The sequence below is a fragment of the Chlamydotis macqueenii genome, chromosome 21, assembly GCF_036417535.1.
Source record: "Chlamydotis macqueenii isolate bChlMac1 chromosome 21, bChlMac1.mat, whole genome shotgun sequence".
Classification (NCBI taxonomy): domain Eukaryota; kingdom Metazoa; phylum Chordata; class Aves; order Otidiformes; family Otididae; genus Chlamydotis; species Chlamydotis macqueenii.
The window spans coordinates 3,497,792-3,519,146 of record NC_141576.1 but is presented as its reverse complement, the minus strand read 5'-3'; the positions used below and the strand labels follow the sequence as shown (position 1 = coordinate 3,519,146).

The 21,355-nt window shown below is 49.0% G+C and overlaps 1 protein-coding gene across 1 annotated transcript in view; it reads right to left on the bottom strand.

Annotated features, from left to right (window-relative positions):
• ACAP3 (ArfGAP with coiled-coil, ankyrin repeat and PH domains 3) overlaps window positions 1-21,355 on the bottom strand; it is a 95,287-nt gene that overhangs the window by 48,209 nt on the left and 25,723 nt on the right. The window contains exons 2-3 of the mRNA XM_086764534.1: window positions 4,057-4,114; window positions 375-494 (exon numbers count right to left, since the gene is read on the bottom strand). Coding sequence (XP_086620660.1) covers window positions 375-494; window positions 4,057-4,114 — 178 coding nt within the window. The remainder of the gene's footprint in view (window positions 1-374; window positions 495-4,056; window positions 4,115-21,355) is intronic.

The window sequence follows — 21,355 nt, the reverse complement described above, 5'->3', positions numbered from 1 at the left end:
ATGTGTGACATTGAAGCCATAGGCTCCCTGTCCTTTCCAGTTTAGTGCTGAAATCAGCATGTCAGATGTTGCTTGTGCAGGCTGGTTATCCGCGTTTCCTCAGTAACCGATGCTTACTGACCTAGATTCCAACAACCTTGCCAGCACCGTGGCTTCTTAAGAGTCCAGTTCCCCCTGCAAATGATGAATCTCACTTTGGTCTTTCAGCATTGCGTTATCAGATCTCTACATTCCTCCAAAAAATAAAATCTCATACTAAATGGCTGCTTAAACAGTATAGGTGTCTTGGGCATATGGTCCATACACAGTATCAGGAAGCTTAATGCTCCCCAGACCTCACTGCGTCCCATCCTCCGTCCCACAGGATGACTTACCGAAATCATTTCATCCTTCTTGCACTGCTGCGACAAGTCCCGGACTCCGCTGACAAAGTGCTTGTTGGTGGTGATGTAGGCTTTGCCTGCTTCAATCATCCCACTGCATAGCTTTACCAGCTGCACGAGGAGAGAGGGGTGAGCAGACAGGCAGCTGGTCACATCAAACTGGTTTTGATCTGCACCAGCACCACAGCCCCAGACCTTTGGAACAGGATGCCATTCACGTTCCTGGTGTGGCTACGCTAGCAACCCTTCCCGCACGTGGCAGAAACAGGGATGCAAATCGCACTTGTCAGGGCACATCACACTGTCAACCTTTCACTTGTCACTTCCAGGCTGTCCCCTGAGGACAGATGAATCAGGGCAGCCCCTTTATCCCAGTGGGATACTGTTCATTCTATCCTCAGGCATCAGGGCTGCAATAAAAGGAACCTGATCACGCAGACCGACCGAGGCGAGGTAAGGCTCCTCGGTGCTGGGTGGAAGCGATAAGCTGTCTAGAATCTCCCTGCTGGGAGGACGCTGCTCTCTGGGATCGTCAAATCTCTGAGCCCAGCTGGCTTGTGCAGGCTGGTAGAGACTTGTCTTGCTGTTACCTTGGAATGAAGGGGAGCCAGCACCCAGCAGCTTGATGTTTTTGTGTCGCGTTTTCCTTAAACCAACTGACCAGGACTGCTTAAGGCAGTGAAAATCTATGTTCCCTCACACACAGGTTAAACCATCGAGATTGTAGACAGCTATGAAACAATTCCCACAGTTCTGCAGCTCAAGGAAACCTCGCTGGTGCACTGTGAGGGATTACAGCATGTATTTCTGGACTGCCTGCGACTTCGTACGGGAGACAGAGTTTGGAGAAACATTAACAACTCTAAGCAAGCTACACACGCTCCCATTCCCATCACCAGCCTCGTGACAGTGAAGCTACCAGTGAAGTTAGCAAAATGGGGTGGCTTCCTTTATTAACTGTTGGTAATTTAACAGCTGCAGGGAACATTCCCAGACTTCCTAGCCAGAGGAAACTGCCTTAGCATACCTGGAACCGGCTGGAAAGACTGGAGCATCAGCTTAGCCCGGAGATGGCCATTAGCCTATCTCCTTGCAGCCAAAGCTCCCTGTGAAAGGTTATGGTGAATAACTTAAGATAAAAAGGCCGAAGAGATGTGCAACAGTAATGGCCACAGAGCACAAATTTTAAAATTTTTGTTTAAATGACCACTGTTCTAGGCTTTTTAATGAAGTGAAAACCTTTAGCTGCTGATACTGAACAACGCGTGGAACTGAAGTTTTCCATTCTCAAAATCCAGGAGCCTTTTAGGGATATTAATCTCACTTATGAAAAACGGCTTTAGAAATCGATCCCCGTCCACCAGCCTCACCTACAAGCTGGGAATGAGTAGCTCTCAAGTTTGGCTGGATGCTAAAGCCCCCCCAGAGCACGGCGTGCTGGTTTGGGGCTTGGTGCTTGTTCTATTTACACCATCACAAGGCTTTGGGGTCTAATCTATGCATGCACTGCAGAACAAGTTTGCTTGCCTCTGTCTGCAGAGCTGTAAAAATATATCTGAATGTATAAATATATATATAGTCACACATCCTATATCTGGGTATGCATAGTATATACAGCCTTCACTCCTTCACGCTCACATCCTCTCCTGTCCACGCAATTTGACAGAACGGCGTTGGATGCTCGCAGACTTGTACTATCCCATCCAAACCCAGAGAAGCAAAGCAAACAGATGCAGTTCCTGTCACATCTGGAGCCCAGACGTACTCTGGGGCTTTGGACAGATCCTCCAGAAAGGAAACCCAGCCTATTCTGCAACGTGGCGGTTTCTAGCATTCCTCTGTGCAAACACTCGTGGCCACGGCTACGTTACCGGTAGCTGAAGGCCGTTCAACACAAGCACACTCCCAAGGGGAGCAATGATGGCTTTGCAGATGGAGCACAGGACAGAGAGAAGGAAATCTCTTTGAAGTATCCCAAATCTCTGGTGTGCCCTTGGATGAATCATTTCCACCGTCCTTTACCTCCATCTTAAGAAGGTGTTAAAAGGCTAATTGTTTATAAACAAAGTGCTCAGGGGCACAGTAAAAGGCAGAGAAACAGAGTCAGCCCTTGCCAGCTTGCTGCTCTTTAAGAAGGAGAGGTGCCAGCTACTTGGGTACCACTGAGCAACACCTACACCAAGCCCTGGAAAGGCTGCCCTGGGCATCCACCCAGCCGGTACACAGGAGGGGAGCTGGGCCATCCCAAGCTAATTTATTGGGACTGAGGATTGAATCTTGTCCAAAGCTACCCTCCGAGAAACTAATTTGAATGTCAGTGGCTCTTCAGATGCAAACTCCAGCCTCACTTGCCCTGGACCCAGGCCTGATAAGCTTGCTGCTGACAGCGACTAAGCCAGCACTTTGTACGAACGGCCCTCTCCGCAGCAGAGAGGGGAAATGATGCGTGCAAACAGAATGACATGTCCGCCCACTTCGCCCTAGCAGAACATCACCCCATAACTGCTGTCAGGGGAGGACCCAAATTGCACGAGACCATTGTTTTAATGCACCCGAAGGAGCTCAGATCAATCTGCAACAAAGCACTGAGCAATAAAAAGCTGAGAGCCCTGAACAGCTCGTGTCCTTCCAGCCCACCTCCTCACTCCAGGACAGTTCCTGGCACGCCAAGGTCTCTAACGACAGCGGCACTGACAGCAGCAGTGCCAGAATCAGAGCAAGTCTTGCCCCATGCTTTGCCTTTAGAGCCTTACCCTCTTCCACAGAGGAAAACAGATCACCTAAATCCCTCTGCAGCTTTCACCAGCAAGACCAGCTAGCTTGTGCAGATAACCATTTCAAGCAGCTTTTATAGGACACAGCTTTGCCTAGCGCTTGTGACTTCAACAAAGCCCATTTCTCCATCAGATGCAGGAGTTTTATCCCTTGCTAGCTTTGGGAAATCTCACAGATAAAAGGCCGACAGCTCTTTCCACTCCTCATCTTCATTTCTCTCTGTTCTTGTTTAGAAACAACTTGGCTGATGTCTCAGACATCAGGAGGAGCGGGGGTGGAAAAGCCACCTTCCATCAAGCCTCTGACTGAGGTCCAAACTACCAACAGGATGTAAAGAATCATCAGCATAAATGCAAAATGGCGAGACTGGTCCCTGAGAGGATATTTCCAGTGCCAGATTACAGCTGTGGCGCATAGCTTGGCTGAACATCAGACAGCAACCAGCACTATCAGTTGGACTCTGGCCCCTTGTTTATCTGCAAGTGTCTGCTTACATCCCTGAGCTGTGCGGACACGTAACGGCTCCTGCCCCACACAGCTTAGTATCACAAGCAAGATGGTGGAGAGGGGAACTGCACAGCACCGAAATAACCTGCCACAGCAGGAGAAGCAGTGTCAGTCCCCTGAGATCCGGGACCAGAACCAGGCCATCATTCAGCACTAGCAGCCCAAGTCTGGACCTCTTGTCCTACCTCCTTTGGCAGTCGCAAAGGAGCCTTGACGGGTACCTGTCAGCAGAGGGAGACGTGGTCCTGTTGACAAGCCCAGTGCATTATACACCAGTTTCCTGACAGCCTGAGATGGGCTCACATTTTAGAGGAGACTGGTGGGGCCATGTTCCGAAGCAGGAACTCATCAATCCCTCTTCAACACAATGCGCTAAGCTGCCCCATCTTACCTTGTCAAGCTTTGCTTCTATCTCCACCACATCTGTTTCCACTTCATCAATGGTTGCCCTGCAATGACAACAGCAAAAAGAAATAATTAATTGGTTGCTTATGATGATTGGGAAAGAAGCCAGATGAGTAAAGACCAGTGGGACTATGGTACGTGTGCTCATGGTGGACAGGAGGAGGGATTCACATTTCCCACTTCGGAGTTTTCTGCTGCTATGTAAGCTCAGGGCTGACTTACTGAGGAGAAGGATCACATCTCATCAGGAATGAATTCCACGGGGCTGGGCAAAGAGATGGAGATTACGCTATTTTCTGTCAGCGTCACGGAGAAACGGAGGTGTGCTGTGGTAGTCGTGCACAGCAAACTCATTTAGTGGCCTTGTTCTGATTCTGCAGGCAATGTTGTTAATTGGTGGCAATGCTAGGTGACACAGAAATAACCATCATTACACCTTAGCCATCCATTCACACCAGGCACAAATTGCTTGGTTCAGTACCACCAAAACCCATTTTCTAGGCTGTAACTGCACCTGAAGTGCAACCACATGGCGAATTGTGTCCTCTGAACCTTAGGAACCATCACTCAGGCAGCAACACACCTCGGTCCTTTTGTCACTGAACACCATCGGTCTCTTTCCCACACGTGGGGCTTTGCTCACATACGGATAAATCTGCTCCATGTTTATCGGATCTGTTTTCTTTCCACCTCACTGGACAGATGTGACAGTAAGAGGCCAGCAGAAACCAGCTGCAGAGGTCACCGGGCCTCCCTCACAGAGTGAAATATTAAGATGACATCAGGCATTTGCAGGAGGCATTCCCAGACGGAGGCATGGGGTACGAAATGACGTTTTTGAGGCCAGGGTCCATCAGTAAGCTCTGTAAACCCGAGAGCGTTCCCTTGCAGAGCTGCTCACTGCTATATGATGTCTATACTCGGGCAGTTGCTCCTATAACCACACACCTGGAAATGCGGTAAGCCTCACACCGCCCTTACGCACCAAAGATATGCAAACCAAACTCCACCGCAAGGAGCTTCTTAAGTTTGTGGGCTTGTAATTTAAAAGGTTGGTTCCTGAAATATTACACTCAGGCTTTAAAAAAATCCAGCACTGAACATGTGCCAGCTGAAAGAGCAGTAGGGGAGAGATGTAACTTAGAGGAATCAACACTGCTATGTCAGCAAAGGGACAGGACAGCCACCAACCGAAGGGAACAGCAAAAGCTCTGAAGGAACCATCAGAGTGTGCGGTAACGCTGTGCCTCTGAGGGTCCTGGTGTCTTCAGTGAATCAGTGAATGATGAAGATAGTGACTGTCTTCACTAAGGGACATGCTTCAAAGAGAAGGAAGGATAAATTTAAGAAGAAAGCCCAAAAGGTCACAAAGCTAGGGTCTCAATCTAAATTTCTGCCAAGCTGAGGAAGAGCTCAGGCAGCATGGTACTTGTATGTACCTTACAAAGATTACACATAACCAAACAGCACAGCACGCTCAGTAACATCTTTTCTAAGCATTCTTCAATGGGAAATGTGTGTAATACCTCACACAGGCGTGTGCAGTCCCCATCTGCAAGCTATGAAACAGCCAACATTCGTTACAGTCCTGCGTAATCCGGGTGGAGCAAGGAGGAGAAAGACTGTCCTCACACCGTACTGGAGTAAACCAGAAGACCAAATGTTGTCAGGTCTGTCCCTAGCATCCAGGAGATCTTCAGCAGCCTCAGACAAACACTGCAGGAGAGAGCAGCTTTTCTACCCATGCACGCCCTCCAAAGCCTCACGCGGGCTGTGAGCAGCCGGCTGATGGGGACATCCTGTGTGGTACCTCTTTGATCAATGACAGCAAAGGCCAGGCGATGCCGTATGACCATGGGAACTCCCTGCTCGCCACGCCTGCCCCTTCCACATACCTGTACTTCCAGAAGGTGGCACGTGCCTGATAACAAGCTGGAGCAGAGCAAAGCCCCTTCTGACACCACTGAATCCCAAGAAGTTGCAGTTGGTAGGAGAGCTAGGAGACATTGACACAGCATCCAGCAAACCAGAGGGCTGGAAAGGCTAAAGAATACATCGGGAGTCACATGAAGAATCAGAGATGGAGAGTGACAGATCAGCACCCTTCCCCAGAAGACCTCAATCTTGTCGTTAACTTTGCTGGAGTCAATGGAAACCAACTACGTTATTCCTGCTGGGCTGCCTGAACACTTTGTCCTTGACAACGTTCAATAAAGCAGCTTTTACATCTCAGTTCCAATTAAGATTTGCACTGAGATGAGAATTAAGACTCCTCTCCCTAAGGTTTTTTTAAAAGAGAATTCCCCCCAAGGAGTTGGTTTTCCAAGTCCGAGGCAGTTTGGAAATCTCCAGTCCCTTTTGGCTACCTTTTCCCAGTAGCATGCGAGGAAACACTTGGAAGTAATGAAGAACTCTCAGACCAGGCGCACTGGATGCTTTGGCCATTTGACATATCCTCCTAGTAGTGGCACCAAACCCTCGAAAAACACTTGCAAGAAATTGTTAATCGCCTGGAGTTGCTCACTGGGAGTTCCCAGTCACACAACCTGATGGTCACCTGTTACCTATGTGCTACAAGAGGTCTGAATCACCCGGTTCCTCACGTGCTGAGGGATGCTGCCTCAGCCCCAGGCGATGCTGGCTCGGCGCAGAAGCCTCCAGGTGTTGGCTCCGTCCCCATCTTGCAGATGCTGTCTGGTATTGCTGGTTGGGGGCTCAGTTCTAAACAGCGCACTGCTGCTTCAACAGAGTTAAAAAAAAAGCCCTGAATCTGAGCGGCCTCAAAGATTGTGGGTCTAATAACTGTCTCGTTGAATCAGAACTATCTGCATATTCAAAATCTGTGATGTAACACTTTAACTCTCCTTCAGACCCTCCTGCCCTCCCCTTACGCTGCTCTGTTGTTCCCAGATTATATTACTTACAAGCAGAGGAGTGTCTCCTCCATCAACGCCCCTTTCCATCAAAAATTCCTCCTAGCCTGTGGTTTGTCCATGCGGCTCCCAGCCAGGGAGGGCAGAAGGAGGATGCTGGCTATTTACAAGCCACTTGTGACTCCACTGCTGCCCTTTCCTCATCTAGTTTCTTTTAACAAGCGAGTCTGAAGGAGAAAGAAGGTAGGTCTGCTGTTCCTACATGAGCTGCGATGTTCTTCAGGTCCGTGAGCAGTGAGCAGCACCAAAACCCTGCCAGTGCTGTGCGAGGAAAGGATGTGTCTCTGTTCCCTTCAGCCAAGAGCTCTTGATGTCATCCCAGCAAACAATACTCCCGACATCTTAACAGAAGCCAAACACCAAACCCAGGGGAAATGGGCTAGGTTATTAATCACCACTATATATCGGAGAAGCAAGCCTGGAATCTGCTTTCATTCCAAAATACCGGATGCAAGAAAATACAACTACTGCCTGCAATTGGCTCCTCTACTTCCTGCCACGCAAGGAGAAATACGGACTTACAAAACGTTCGCTACCTGCCGAGCACTTTAAACGAAGCATATTTGTTACACCTTCCCTCGCCCCACACATCACACCTCTCTTCCCAGGCCCTTGACAACCAGACAGCCCTTTCCCTGCCATGACGCCCGGTGTAAAGGACGGTGAGGCCAGACCTTCAGCGGCAGATTTCACAGACACCCTCCATCCAGAGCTACCTCAAGCAAGCTAAACAGGAGGGCAGCCAAGCGCTCTGCTTCTGAACGGAGCGAGCCCCAGGCTCTCTGAAGTTGCAGTGATACAGCACGGCTGCTCAGGAGTATACTCCATCCCTGGCCTTCTCCTGTACTTGTAAGCAAGCTGGCAAGGAACCAGGACGGAGCAGGGTGGTCAGCAAGAAACTACGCATGTTCAAAATGGCTTTTTCCATCAGCAGCTCCTCAAAACTGCAGACAGCCAGAGCCTAAACCCGCACCCACCACGGTGGGAGCAAGGTGGGAGCAAGCCGTGTGTGTAGGACATATTTGTCTGTAGGACATATTTGTGCAGGTATTCGTTGAACCAGCTCCTCAGTGAGGAATACTTTTGTGCAGAGTCCCAAGCCCTGACTTTGCTCCCATTGCAGGGCTCTCGGTTTCCCTTATGCAAAGGGAGGGAACCAGTCGCTGCAGCTTTACCAGCAGGTATAATTTTCGGTGATAACAGCAGAAACAGCAAGTATAGTGCATCTATTTCTTTTTTTTTTCACTTTTGTTTTTTTGGAGCAAGCTCTGCCTTGGGATGACACTGTAATGTCAGCCTTTGCTTTCTCCAAATACCTCTCTGTCCCACCACAGGCGCTCAGAAAAGAAGGACACGCAATATGGCCGTACTAAAATTACTAACACAGATCCATGTCCAGCCCACAGCATTGCCACCACTGTCCTTCCATGCTCTGGCCAGACTCAGGGACTCCTATGAAGCTTCAATGCTACCGACAGATGGTGGCTGAGGTCCTACTAGCCAAGCACCTACAAGAGACAGACCCATTGCACATCCTCTTTCCTGCTCACTCAAGTCAAAAAACCAACACTTCTTCCAGCCTCGTCCGTGAGCAGCCCTCTGGGAGCAGCCTCCAGCATCCAAGCAGAAATCTAAACTCTTTCACCCTCCCGTCAGCCGGACTGAAAATTAAATCCTGGTGACTCATTACGAAAGCACAGACTCCCTTGTGCCCAGGGCTCTGGCCATGATCGATCTGCTACCAGCTCTCTGAAAGCACAGCCAAAAAAAAGAAGCTCCTTTCTCTCCGCTAACGTGGTGCTCGAGCGTTACCACAACACATGTGGCTGTGCTACACGAACGGCAGCCTGGCTGTGCCGGGGGCAAAGCTTCTGAAAGAAATGGAATAATTAAAGAGCTTCTTTCAGGCAATTTTTTTTTCTCTTGCAGCTATTTTTGTTCTCTGGGTTTGGAAGCCTTGTGCCTTCACGCATCGCACTCTTACTGCCAGATTCAATTTTTCCGCCTGGTTTCTTCGTGCTTCTGATAGCTGGACATAATAACCAGCTAAAAAAAGCAAGCTGGGATTTCTGGGGTTGCTTTTCTTTTCAGGAAAGCAATAGTATCCATTGTCCAATCTGCAGACACCAGCTAGAGGCTCGTGTAGCAAGGTCTAGCAGCGTATTTCCTGCCAGAAGGTGGAGAGAACATCTGTAGTTTACTCCCCATTTTTACCAGGAGCTGATATATTTGGACTCTCTGTGGAGGAGGAAGACATTTTGGGTCTGGCATCCACTAAGGTATGAATACAACTGACTATGGCTAGGAGAGCATGAAACTTGAGCTTTATATTTGGTGTATGGACTTGATAAAAAAAGGTTCCAAGTGTTTGATTTCAAGGACAGTGATGTCAGGGACCTGCTCAGTTCCAGGAGTAATGGAGTTCCAGCAAGAGTGAACATTTATCCATCCTTTCCAGTTACACGGTGCTTTTACACCTGAATGAAGTCCTTGGGGAGATGAATTAGGAGGCTGAGATGTGGTTAGGGGTAGCACAGCCATGCATTCATCTTTGATAAGCTGTAAGGGGAAGACAAAAGGACCTCAGTCCTCAATCAAGTGCCTAACTCCTGCTCTGCAGTGTCTTTTCCCATACACCTGGTCTTGTTGGCAACAGATTTTTCTTTCTGCAGCTCTGGCCCTTTCTTTCTTAGAAAGCAATGTAAGTTCTCTAAGGGCTGGGAGAAGGTTGGAGCAGAGCAGCAGCAGCAGCATGCAAAACCAGCAGCAGTTCAAGTTCCCCTCCCTTTCCCACCTTCTTCTCCTCCCTGACCACCTCCCTGGCCCTGAAGCAGGGCCTTCCATGTCTATGGAGAAACCAGGGAGCAAAATCTAGAAGTTACAGGTGCTGAGTCCCTCACTCACAAACTCACTTCTGTCCCTCCTCAGAATGATGTGCATGAACGCCAGCGAACTTCATTATGGCCTGTGCTATCCCAGTACATTGCAAACCAGTCGGTGAGGAGCTAAAGCAGTGTTAACCGAGGTCCTCCTTGGCACACCCTGCTTCGTACGGCCAGGACAGGCCCACCACATTTGCTCCAGAGAGGTAGAAAGCTTGGGGAAAGAGACTGTACCAGATCCTTTAACACCTGAGTTCCCTTCCTTCAAGGGTACAAGACGCCTAAGCCCATCGCTGGGCTGTTGGGGTTCAAATGTCCTTATCCTGCTCACCGATGCAGTTCCAGAATCCGCTGACCATGCTTCCAGAAATAACAGGTTTCAGTGCAACTGCTTACTGCAGAACACAAGCTCTGGGCTAAACTCTCTGCCAATGTCATTCCCAAATTTAAATCCTCCCACTGTTCCACCAGTGTGTCACAGATAAAAGGCAAAACCCTTTCAGCTACACAAGCAAGCCGAGAACCTGGAATAACTCCACAGGGATGAGTAATGCCACCTCAGCACTGCTGAGCTCCGCCGCTCCATCCCGACGGAACGCAGAAGCCAGATGAACAGGCATGGCAAGTGGCACATATGTTCCCGACTGAGCCAACACGCTTGCCATGTCCACAGCGCTTGTGACTTGTGACACAAACGGAAAACCCCCGGTGCAGGCAGCAGCTGTGGTGCGTACACAGGGATGCTCAGCGCTTGGGGCTCGCACGCTCACCCGGCTGGAGGCATCTGGCTAGGAAACCAAGCGATTTTGACAAGAGGGAATTGAATCCCTCACCCAAAAAAAGCATTGTCCCAATTGCCAGGCAGCTAAAAGCTGTGTAGTCATGTCCTGGCTGGGTGCCCTTCGTGTTTCCTGGTGCTGTGCTCTTCCTGCTAATGCTTTTCCAGGCCTTGGGCTATTTCCGTCATGAGGGGAGAGAAAACAATCCACAACCTCATCTGCTAGACCTTCAGTGCAAAGCAGAGCTCTTCCAACTAAAGGGATGAGGCTTGCATTTCCTTGCTCAGAGAGATCAGCAATTCCCCACAGTCCAGAGGGTTTTGCATTGTGAATTTCTCTTTGTCCTTTAAGGAAGCCATTCAGAAGCATGATTTGTATGTGATAAAAATCTTCCCAGACACATTTTTGTATCCCATGGGGACAGGAATAATAAGCTATACTGCTATCAGAGAACTGGGTCTGTGGCAAGAACACATTTCCCTTCCTCTCTTGTGACTTGGTTCTACAAACTTTCATTACGTGGTTCCAGCCAAGCACCAGGAGAACAACTGCCTGCATCCAAAAAGTGACCAAAGCAACAAAGTCCCACTGGCAAACTACTGCAGAAATCAAGCCGTTGGCATCACCGCAAGCTGAGGCTGAGTGTAACTGCGTGGGTGACTAGAACTGCATTTTATAAGCTGTGCTTGGGGTGCAATTAGAAGGACAGAGCTGGTAGAGGAGGACGGACAAAACCAGAGAGGAAATGAGATCCTGACTGAGAGGGCCTGTCTGTGGCAGGTCAGCCACAAGGCCCTTTTTTACTCAGATTATCATTAATCACCATTTGCTCTGACTCTGCTGAGTAATAGTCTTACAAAAGAGATGGTTTATGATCACTGGAGCAATGAGCAGGGCTAACAAAGCTGTTATTAGCTGCCACGTAAGTCATCTCTTAGCCTTGACTTTCCCCTTGATAAACATTTGCTTCACAGTGACACTGTGAGCATTCGGTGATTAATCCGTGTTTGGCAAGCTCCGAGGGATCCTCAGGTGACAAGCTGACTACGGCAAAGAACAGCCATGTATGCAATTAATAAACCTTACCATTAACCAGTATCATATTCCTGACCAGCCCAGGCATGAAGTGACCAACAGACATTTCTCAGAAAGGCCCGTCTGCGTTTTTCAGATTTATTTTTTTCCATGGTGGAATAGTGGCCGTGGTTTCCTTGAAATTTTTTGTTAACCGAGTGCCTTTGACACAAACACGTGTTCTACACAAAGGCAAGTACGGCAGAAATCCAATACCAAACTAGGCATTAAAAAGTAATAAAATGACCTAAAAACGCTTGGTTACCTCTGGCAACGAAATGAAGAAGAGAATCAAAAGAACATAAAATACAATTCCAAATTATTAGCTGCTGTAATAGCAGCTACTTATACTTGCAGCTGTCAAAGCAACTCACAAAGCTGACTTAATTAAACATGCCCCTCTTCTTCCATGGGAAGTGCATTTGGTTCTCCTCACTTTTCTGGTAGGGAAACTGAGGCACAAGAATACAAAGACTAAGATTTTTATTTTTTTTTCCAGTATTGAAGTTCAGAGAAACACAGGGCTATTTTCTGCACGCACTCACTGGATTACAGGTTGTTAAACTGGTTAAAGGGCTCACTCGTCCCTAAGGCACATTTCTACACAAAGGCTGTCTCTTTCAAAGGCAGCAAAAAAAGCTGCATTTTTACAGCCAAGCATGTAAAAAGCACCTGGGAGGTTCTCGCTTTCCAAAGTGCCCACCAAACGCAGGCACATCTCTTTGGGGCCACATCTCTTTGTCCCTGCCGCAAGTGACAGCAGCAGGACACGTGAGGTCCAAGCCAGCTCCCATCGCAGTCACCGTGACGACATCCCTTTAGCTCAGGAACGTTTCCGGAGAGCCTGCCTCCCTCCGCTGGTGCCAACGCTAACTCGGGCTGATTTGTGACTCTTACATATGTAAGCTAACTGCTACATCATGTTACCACTCCCTTACAAGCCGTCTATTGCTGTGCGTAAGACTTTCCCCGGGTTGGAGAGAAGGAGAAGCTGTAGCCCTTGAACTGTGAGCAGAGCCCCACCTGCAAGCCAGCTGTTTCCAGCTGCTGGCTTGGATGCACCCGTGCTTGCTCCGTTTCAAATCTCTTTTCCCTTGGATGAGTCATACATGAAACAGGAGCACCACATCCAAAGCAGTGCTTTCGTACCTTGTGCTATATCTGATCGACGTGCTGAGTCTGCCGGGCAATTCCGAGAAACCCACCTAGTACCAGGAATAACCACACGCACACGTGCCCAAACCCCACTTTGCTAACGGCAACAAAACCGTCAAATCCAGGAAAACAGCTAATCCATGCCTTGCAGTGACACCTCCTCCACAGAAACATCTTCTGTGGCCGGGCAAAGGACTGCCTCGTGAGCCTAATGTGTTTGGAAGTGAGCCGCCGGCACGTTCAGATCAGAGACGACGTTATTTGCCCACCCGGAGCGTTCGGATCTCTGTTTAATACGGCTCCGAATCAGGCTGCTAAGGGCCCTACACTACATGTCACTACAGTCATGTTCAGGGTCTCCCCTAGTTTAATGCCATGGCACAGAAGGAAACCCAGGCTTTCCAGGGCTCAGGACAGGAAGCAGGAGCTCCTGGATCCCATCCCTGATGGCCAAGGCACCCATGGGAGGCCACTCACCACAGCCTCTGTGCCCCATTATCGGCAGTTGCTATCCTTTCCTCTCTCGCAGGAGTGTTTGGATGATTTAATAAATATTAGTGGAAAAATGTTCAGAGAGTCAGGAGCTGTAGGTGTGCGAAGCAGATTTATTATTATTTATTACATCTGACTGTGTTCTATTTGAAATGGAGTGAAACCAGCAATTTGCCTTGGTGGGGTGAGCTCTGCCCTAACGAGACAAGGATGTCTGGCGCACACACAAGTCGTTTCTCATTCAACTCCTCCTTCCAGAACCATCAGCAGCCTGACAAGGTCACTAACAGCTGCCAAACTGCCTTCCAAAGGAGCACAGGCTTTCTCTAGAAATTAAAATAAGGTGTTCCTTCAAGGAAAGGGGGCCTGCAGGGGAAGATGGGATTTTAAATTCCACCTCCATATCCTCATCTTCTGCAAGTTACTGTATATCTGGAGGTTTAAACTGAGATGAGGTAAAAGCCAAGCACTGATTACTGGTGGTCAGTCTTTGGATTTTTTTTTTACAAGAGAGAAAAGCGCTGCTTTCATTGCGTGGAGAAATACGGCTGTGGATGACCCTACAGCAAGTACATGAGTCTCACTTCCTTTTGTTGGCTGTTACTGTAAGATGCAAAAGAGAAAAAAATAAGGAACCTGACATAACCAGACAGCAGAGTCAGCAAAACTCTAAACCAAAGCAGTTATTAACCTCCCTAAATACCTATCTGAAAGCTTCTGTGCCCTCTAGTATGCATTATTCTTCCTCCTTTCTTCAGAAGAGTAAGTATACTTTGCATCCCTCTGTCAATGTGAGCAGACAGCACCATGGCAACAGCTCCATGGTGACAATATCCATGACAACCAGATCCTGCAATTGCTGTGGCTTACAGTTCAAAACGAGAGCTGGATTTGCACGGCTTTTTGCATTTGGAAATAGCATGGGACCAGTTCCGAGACAGTTAACCGTAGCCAAAGGTTTCTAAGGGTAACGAGCAGAGTATACAGGCTAGTGCTGGAGATGTATGTTCCAAGGAGTAATGAATCTGGATAGTGTCATCAAACACCAGCTCAGCATCCCACCTCAGCTGGAGTGTGGGCTGAAAGGCAAAGACCATCTAGGTGAGAAGCTTTCTCAAGGCTACAGCCGCAGCGAGGTTGTCGTTCTCAGTTGTCGTTCTCATACACGAGGCAGAACAGCAGCCGTGCCAGCAAACTGCCGTTTCAGACACACACATCACTTGTTAAAGCACTAGAGATTTTAATCCCTTTGTTGGTGCTGGTTCTGCCAAGCCCAAAAAACACAACCCTACAGGAGCATCTCCAAGGATCTGAGAAGGGACTGACTGAAGAGCTATCCTGGATGGGAACATATACTCCTGCCGTTAACGTGAGCCATTCCTGAAACCAAAAGCTCTCAAAAACATGAACGGAGCCTTAGATGCTCACATGCTTCATGCATGTCGTATAGCTTAGGTGGGAAAACTGAGGCACAAAAAAGGGGACTTGTCTTGCAGAACTTCAAAAAGCAAACAAGCACAAATCCCCTGAGTCCTGGTCCCAGTCTTAAACTGGACTCCTGTTGGAAGAGTCAACCTAGAACTGGGAAGAGGGATGGCAGGGAGTGAAACCAACCAGGAGCCAGGAAGAATATGCAGGAAACAGATTCCATCGACAGGAAACCTTCCCATCCCCACTAAATCCTGTTGCTCTGTCAGCTAAGTGTGGCTCCTCGTTATACCCAGCACTAATCCGTCCCTGCCATGCACAGCAGACAAACACCGCTGCCCTCCCCCAGTTACGCACACAGAAGAGGGATGCCTGGAGCTAAACAGTGTTAATTCGGGATTAAGTTGCACCTGAGGCTTTTGTGGCTGGTGGTCAGGGTAGCAAGTGCTGCTGCCATCTGCTTCTCCTTTTCTCCTTTGCTTCTTCTCCATTACCTCTCCCAACCAGCCCTCCACCCCAGCCACCCACACGTGGGCCAGGCACAGCCCTATCACACTGTCTGTTTAAAAATCAGCAGCCACCACTTCTTTCAAGCTCCGTTCCGTAACAATTTCTAATCAAACCAGACTTTCCCATCACGTTTCCACCGAACACGCCGATCCTTAGCCCTTGCTCTTCCACAACTCCGTTCATCCTCATCAGAACACCTGGCTCTCCGCATGGTGGAGGGAGCACAAAAAAAAAATAAAAGGAGCAGCCTGGATAATTGAAAACTCCACACGCAACCGAGGGAAGTCAGATCCAATGTATTACTATTCAATTGTTGCCTGGGTTTAAGTTTGGTGAAAGGAGCTGGCTTCATCGTCTTGAGTCTGATGTGCACGAATTAGTCACAGCACACGAACAGCACTGTCCTCAGCCGTCTCTCACTGGTCCCTCCTTCCCTCCAGAGAAGAACCAGTTCAGCTGATGTCGACTCCCTTGGGCCTTACAGTCTATTTTTCTTTCGTCAACAGCAAGGTCAGGACAAACTAGATTAAAACTCAGCTGGGTAGAAGAGCAATGACTTCAGTAATGCTTCGATTCTATTTCAGAGCAGCAAGTTCTCAAATCACAAGCTTAATTTCTCTTTCTGTGGATCAATGGCAAATTCTGCATTTAGCACCAGGAGGATGAAATCCCATCTTTCTTATCCTTGTGAGGGTTCCTGGTTTTACGGATGGAGGTCTGGATCAGGAGAAAGCGGCACTAGGGAAAACGCCCCTCCGTCAGCCCCTGAGCCTGCTGCTGCCTGCTCTCACCCATCCTTACCACACTTCCGAGCAGGTTCATTTGCTTTCTTCAGATTCTTGGGGAAACGCAGCTTGTTCCCTTGTCCCCTCGTTATTTATCCCCTTTTACCCCTCACGGCAAGCTCCCCGCCTTCAGTTTGTGTGCAGAGGGAGGGAGCTCCCGCAGTCCCTGCCGGCTGCAGTGCTCTCACACAAAGGAGAAGGAAATGTTTTTCTGGTTTTTTTTGGTACGTATATTGCCGCTCTGCTTACAGCTCGGCAGAGAAGTCTTGCTGCAGCTGGAGTGACATGCCTTGGAATACCATTTTCCAAGGGTGGGTCTGACGAGGCTGCGGAGAGCCTAGTCTAGTGACTCGGAGCCAGAGCCTGGGAGCCAGTGCTCCTGGGTTGTGTCCTTACCTCTGGCAGTGACTCAGCCATGTCATCGAAAATAACTCACAATCGCTTCCTGCCTTGGCTTCCCTGTCTGTAAAATGGAGCGGCTTTCACGGAGCCGTACAGTGAGCTCCGCTTAATGACAACCGCACCACACTGAAAGGCCTGCAGATCAAAGATACTGTGAACAGATTACTGTTCATATTGCCAGAGATCTATTAACACACCCCCAGTGCGGACAAATCAATAGCCTTCCCAAGTATAAACGCCTGACACAGTGCAAACACTGACCTAGATTTTGAGTAATTACGCTGGAAACTGGCACATGTGATGCTTTTCCTCTCTGGCTTTCAAGTCAGCAGCACTCACGTAAGTAGAGAATATACATCCACCTTTAGTCTCAGAGCTGTCCCTTTCTACTGCCACTCAGTCTTTCAAAGTGTCAGCAAGACCAGACCCAAGATCATTTGCTCTTTTTCCATCCCCATCCTGAGGTCTCTGCTGCTTGAGTGGAAGCAGAATGTTTGCTAGGTGGAGAACGAGGTTTGAAACACCCCACGACTCTTCAGCTTCCGTCCAGGAAAGGGCAGCGTTGCTTGCAAACCCGAAGTGACTCACCGTGGTACAGAGTGAACACAGGGATCACCACACAGGGTGGTAAAGTCCAGTCTGGTGCTGCCAACTGTCGGCAAGTGACAGAAATTCCCAGAACACATCAGTTCAATTGTCAATGGAGAACAGGAGAAAAGAGCTCCTTCCTGACCCTTACTGTGAACAGCCGGTATGAACTCTGGTCTTAGCGTACCTCATCTTACCCTGTCTGGGTGTAGGGACATATTACTATTCATCTTGACAGGAAAGATGGAGAGAAACTCCTCAGTAGGGCCTGTTGTGATAGGACAAGGGGTAACGGCTTCAAAATAGAGGGAGGCAGATTTAGACTAGATATTAGGAAAAATTTTCTTACAATGAGGGTGGTAGGACACTGGCCCAGGTTGCCCAGAGAGGTGGTAGATTCCCCATCCCTGGAAACATCCAAGGCCAGGTTGGAGCAACCTGATCTGGTTGGAGATGTCCCTGCTCCTTGCAGGGGATTGGACTGAGTGGCCTTTAAAGGTCCCTGCCAACCCAAACCACTCTATGATTCTATTTTTTTAATTCTAATTTTTACCCATTTTCCACCCCCACATTAAATCAGGATTTTCTAGTACGTCCACCATTCTTGCTAAATGTGTGAGCTTACAGTTTCTCATCTTTCAGGTACAACAGCCCCAAATAGCAGGGCACAGTGCGACAAGAAGGAGCTTAGTCCTTCACAGGAGTCCAAACACAGAGTCAGAGCTCAGTTCCAAATGCGTGTGAAGCACGTGTGAACCATACAAGGGTCCTTCAGACTGGGACGCAGGCTGCGTTGCTCCATTGCACCGACTGGGACAAGGCTGCAGGCTTGCAGACAACAGCCAGGCTTGAAAGGTACAAGGGGCTGAGATCTAAGTCTCGTTATACCCCGTCACGCAGCGCATGCCAAAGCAGCTCACCTGGCCAAGTCACTAGTGACATACCCAGAACTGCTCTTGCTTAATCAAGTTAAGGAGAAAAGTCCAATTTTACCAGAAAGCATTGATTTCCTTCCTGATTTCTGTCTAAGGAACCGGCTTCTGGTGCTGAAATCTCATGAGACACTGGTCTGCACAGAACTGGGGCTCTGCTCGCCTTGTCCACGTGGCTCGCTCAGAGCATCCCCGCAGCTCTCACCCCGCACAGTACAGTTCCTGCAGCAGGCTGGCTCTGGCAGCGATAAAAATGACAAGGCACAGGCAAGCGACGGAGAGTTAGCAGGGGATGTTTCCACAGCGCTGAATTAACCTCCCTGTTCCCTTTACACGTGCGAATTTAGGACAGCGATACTGAAGTTCAGCAGTCAGGTCTGTTTTAAGGTGGCACCTTGAACATGTAAGCCTCGGGGAACTTGGGTTTATCAAAGGGAGTGGTGAGAAATAAAAAGGAGGTTCCATTAATCACGGTGGGAGTTTTCCCATGGAAAAGAGCACTCCTGAACAGGAAAGTCAACGACTCCTAAGCAGGCAGCCTTTGTAGCAGCCGGGTCTAGTGTTTGATCCCAGGTCAGCTCTTCACAGATCAGTATACGATCCTCACAGCAGAAGCCAACAAGAAGTGACAGGAGCTCATCTGCAGTGTCAGGCAGAGTAGGTCTGCTAAAGAAAATAACCTGCGGTTCCGTGCATGCACTGTATTTACGGGATATCCTCTCCAGATGCAAAGATCACATGATACAAACAAAATTACAGGGTTTGCTGCCCCAAACAGGTGGCAATGGAGCGAGTCGGACTAAACAAGGAGGACATCTTAGTAGCTTCTCTCACCTGGTCTCGGGTGGTTGGGACACAGGTACAGGGAAGCCACCACCCCTCGCGAAAAAAGAAGAAAGCAGCAAATTTAAAAATACAAGGCACGGGAAGATTCCTGACCAACAGACTCAGGTAATAAGCCCAGCTGAGCACAGTCTCTGGAAGAGAAGGACACAGAAGTGTCACAGGTAGCACCAGGAGTAACTGAAGTGGGAGAAAACGTCTGACCTGCCACACACCTCTGCCGTCACCCTGCCAGGAGGGCACGGTGTCGTACTGCTCCCCTTACATTCACCAAACGGACTGCGTGCTAAAGGTGGGGACAACCCTGTCCTTCCCCAACCCCCAGAGTGCCTGCTCCGCATCCGCTGTGCTCCAGCTGACACCGCGCAGGAAGGACACAGGCTGTGCCTGCCACGCTGCCCAGGCAGCTGGAAGCCTCCCGGCAAATTCGTCGAGGGTCCTTGACCTTGCAGTCTCAAGCAAAGCTAGACCAACAGAATCTTTTCAGGGAGGGAAAGAAAATAGCATCCGCATCTGCCACCCCAAAAGCCACATCCCAGAGACCAATTAAGACAGGTTAAATATAAAAGGCTGCTTAAGCACGCACCAGGACCATCTTACTGGGTTTAGGGAGTCACAGCAAGTGTCAGGATCATGGGATTCAGCACCTGGATTCGCTGGCTGCTTCCCCTGTGAATACAGCTGCCTCCATTACGTGCTTGTCCCTGCTCCATAGCTCCTGAGAAACCAGAATTCACAGCCCTCATCTGCTCTGCAAGGCAGCCAAGAGACTGTGCTGGTGTCAGGGAGGAACTCTGAGATGCTGGGATGAAATACACTTGGTCCTATGAATGAGAAACAGCAGCACTAATTAAATTGCCATCAGACTTGAAGGGTCGTGAAAAGGGGCTATTTCCACGCTTGTCCCATTCAGCATTTCAAGCTGAGAGAGAAGAGTGGCAACTGGAAGAACAAAGCTGAACAGAGAGATGGATGGAGACAGATGAGAACAGCCATTAGATAGAGATATTTCTAATGACTCATTTCTGCTGCCCTCACTTGGTGCCCAGCAAATGTCCTCTGTCCAACCAGACTGCGCTCGCTCCGCCGCTCCATCCTTACGCAGGACCTACCAAAGCATGCACGTCTGTGTGAACCAGCCACCAGCCTGCAGCCTGCTTTGCCTTGGCTCAGCGTGGCCACACAAATCATCAGCAACAACGCTATTTATCCAAAACACCACCCGGCCAGGATCCTCGGCGCAGCACCATGATACCTGGAGGAGAAAGACTCGCTGAGGAGGAAGTTTGCTTTTGACGCTTGAGGTCTCACATGGCTTCACCACAGGTCAGTGAAGGCCTAATAGCCTCATGCTGCACATGGACAGACTGGCAAAGGCTTAGAGGACAAGCCCCCGAGCCAGCTAGGGTTTAAAGGGTGTGCATATGCAAAGTCCTCAAGCAGATACTTGGTTTTAAACCTGTTTCTCATTCCCACCAAATTCAATGGGGTTTCCCATATATGCCTAGTGCTAAGCACATGCTTCACCCACCTCGCTAAGCTGGAACAGGAATCAGAGCGGAGAAATGTCTTTGTAAAACCAGTTGCACTGGTATAGCTAGCAGGATGAACTAGATCCAGAGATATGCCCAGCAAGGAGTAAACTAGGGAGTTAATGGTACACAGGACTACACTTAAACCCCTGGGTGCCCGGCTGTCCCAGGGATGAGGGATGAAAGACATGGAGAGCCTCGTGCTAAGCCGGGCATGTGAAGCACTCATCATTTTTTGTAGGCTTGCTCCATCTGCACCGCTTCACCCTAAAGAGCAATTTGGTGCAGAGCACGAGAGGTGTGCACACGAACAAACTGGAGCCCCACAAAAATGCCAGCCACAAAGCAAGTGTCTTCCTCCCCACTGAGCATCCCAGGCTAGCCCACACAACGTGAGGGAAAGAGTTGTTGCCCCAAGCCACAGTAGGTCAAACTGCAGGTTGCTAAATTTCTCTAAATAAAAACACATTCACTGTGCTTTTATTGTAAACAAACAAACAGCAAAGCCAGGCACAAAACCGAGGATGAGGTGTTTTGGAGGTCTGCACAACCATCGGGTCTCTTTTATTTCTGGTACTGCCTCATGCAAGGACACCACTGACGTCCTTGTCTGCAGAACTGCATTGCTCTGCAGCTCCAGAAGACAGACTTTCAAAGGCATGACATATCTCAAAATAAGAACAAAATAATTTTTATTTGCCTGTGGCTACTGGGCTTTTCTCTGGAACCAGAAAGTCTTTAATTTCTCTGGGTCCCACGTGATCGCATAAATCCAGAAGCTGCAGCTTTAAAAAAAATTAAATATCGCAAATTAATTATCAACTCCTAACCCTCAGCAACTAATGGAATGACTGCTGTGGCATGAGAGGTGAATTTGGCCAGCAAATGGGAGCAGACAGGCTGGATCGTCTAGCATGAGACAGAGACACGGTCCTCCCAGTCCTGCTACA